This window comes from Schistosoma mansoni, chromosome 2 (assembly GCF_000237925.1).
Source record: "Schistosoma mansoni strain Puerto Rico chromosome 2, complete genome".
Classification (NCBI taxonomy): Eukaryota; Metazoa; Platyhelminthes; class Trematoda; order Strigeidida; family Schistosomatidae; genus Schistosoma; species Schistosoma mansoni.
The window spans coordinates 17,766,397-17,769,050 of NC_031496.1; the positions used below are offsets into that span (position 1 = coordinate 17,766,397).

A 2,654-nucleotide genomic window follows, 5' to 3' on the forward strand; every position below is an offset into this window, starting at 1 on the left:
AATCCGAATAAAACTGATGGTTAATAACACTGACATAAGTTATGCACTCCTGTTATAATCAATCAGAAAGTAAATCAATCCCAATTACCATAACATTTCATGAAACATGTCAGTAATTTCGGACACAGAAATAACGTCTCTGATCATTTACACAAATCGATATACTTGAAAATCATTGTCCAACCCGTCAATGTAGTTGGCTACGCGTTATAACATTTGACCTAACTGTTTTTTAAATGTTCGATTGTTGTAATGAACCTTGTTGTTTTAGATATGTTTAAATCGAATAATCATATGTATATCAACTGTGAATACTTATACGGTTTATGGTTTACTTACAAAATAGAGCGATTCAATATGAGTGAAATCTCAAACTGAAACTCTGCACTTGTCGTTATCTTCTCCACCATATCAACGCCTGGTAAAACGAGAGATGTGTATACCGACATATCGGATTAAAAAAAAGATAGTTATAGTACAACTCCCAACACTGAAAATAAGTGACATTCTACAACTGATCCAGAGAATTCGTCACTACAACAAAACTTGACATAATGAATAGAGCTATTAGTTCTTTCTCGTATTACTTGGTTGCATCTTTCCATTGATGTTTGGGACGGCAATTGATCAGTCTCTTATTGGAATGTGCTCATTCCATGCGAATTCCTTCGATATTGCCATTGTGTTGTATTTGATCACGGATTGTCCAACTTGAAGACCCTAGAACGCACTGAAATACTTACATTTTTAAAAACAAGACCACTAATTAGTGGATATTTATTTGATGTTAAGGACTGGACACAGGATATTTAAGTGTGTAATCATTGCACAACCTAGATTCCAGGTCGAATAGTGATATTATTCACAAACATATCGTGTTGATTTATCTCTTCATAATCTTTCAGGGTGATAGGTGCTTTGTCAAATACTGAAGAATTTGCTAAAGCTTATAACTGTCCAATTGGTTCACCAATGAATCCTGTGAAGAAATGTAAATTGTGGTAAGACCATCAAAAGTTAGCAATTAACAGTATGATTGAAAAGGAATAAATGTATGTGTATTTTCTTCACTGTTCCAAAAGAATGTAGATTGGTCATAAATATTGTAGCTTAGTCTAAGATTATTGATGAAACAAATACAATACTTAAACAAAAACCGACTTGTTTCTGTCTATTTGTATAAATTTGCCCAAATATATCAGAAAATCTATTTGCAAAATATACTGTTTGCTAACAAACAATATTGATCAATACACTTTCGTTTTGTTGTGTTCTGAATGACGCATCACAAACTATTGCATTTGATAGTAGTACCTCTGTCAAATCTATCGAAGTGTCTAGTTATACGATTGAGTAACATGCGAAACCGAAGTTCATAAAACAGCGGTTTATCGAGAAAGTGGTCCATTATTGAGGAAGAGACATAAATTAGTTACAAGACTCAACTCATGAGATATCAATGAGTCTTAGAGCATCTGTAAGTCTGAAAAATGGCATCCTGCATTATTAACAAAGAATAAGTATGACATACCTTAGTGCAAATGGAGAGACTAAAGAACATGGACGACCTTTGAACGAATCTTAAATGACCTTGAGAAATATTGACCAATCAGAAGACAGCTAGCATACAACAAAAATATATTATACAAAACTCAAAAATTAAAGGGGATACTTTTCTTTCACATGAATCAAAAACTTCTCAAGGTCAGATATAGGTTCAGAAGTTCTAAAATCATAATGCATCCGGCACAGGAACTCATCCCTGTGGCTCCACAGTAGTCGACCTCTGGAACCATGATAAAGTCCCGAAAATTCTTTCAGCCTCGACCACATAGTTTCAGTGTTGTCGGTATGTTGGTATGGTTCAGGGTTTAAGATTAGGGTTAAGGTTTAGGGTTACGGTTTAGGGTTAAAGATGAGACTATAAATTATGGACGGCATTTGAGCGACGCTAGAGTGAATCTGAGAGTGTCAACGTAATAACTAAGACTAAATGAGGGTTATAAACCCGTGTGAAGAATTCAAATTATGATTTACAGTTCATGGTTAAGGTTATGAATTTTACTTAGGGTTTTCATCACGAACTGACATCAGCTATAATGCCACAATTCAATCCAAATATATAATTGAATTTTGCGCCAAAATCTTATGATAACTTATCTTGTAGACGCTTAATTATCATGTTTTCTCTAAAATCCTTTGTAAACCGACCGTACGTAAGCGTCAGGTACCGAACTTAGCGCCTTGACCTTGAAAAACCGCGAAAGCTTCTGATTGGCTCGTCCATGTTCTTTAGTCTCGCCGTGCAAATGACAGCTTTGAGCTGTATTTAATCTTGATAACAGTTTACCAAGAAGCAAAAAAGGAACTAAGAACAAACGAATGTGGACACATATGGTAATGACAAACACAATAACTGTTACGTGTATGTGCAAATATTTTACAAAATTACATGATAAACTGCGTCACAACATGGACGTAGAAATTGCTGAGAACGTATTGTTTGCTAAACATTAATAGGTAGAATTAAACGAAACACAAAATGAATTAGACAAATAAGTACAGAGAACGTAAGCAAACATAACAACCTCTATTTTTCTAAGAGATTTCTACTAAGATATTGTAATAAATTTATTCAATTATTCTAGTGTGAT

At 34.1% G+C, this 2,654-nt stretch overlaps 1 protein-coding gene across 1 annotated transcript in view; it reads left to right on the top strand.

The window, feature by feature from the left end:
- Smp_122860 (family M13 non-peptidase homologue (M13 family)) overlaps nt 1–1,005 on the top strand; it is a gene marked incomplete at both ends in the record, with an annotated part of 57,806 nt that extends 56,801 nt beyond the window's left edge. The window contains one exon of the mRNA XM_018795935.1: nt 988–1,005. Coding sequence (XP_018650197.1) covers nt 988–1,005 — 18 coding nt within the window. The remainder of the gene's footprint in view (nt 1–987) is intronic.
- Between the last annotated feature and the right edge of the window lie 1,649 nt (nt 1,006–2,654).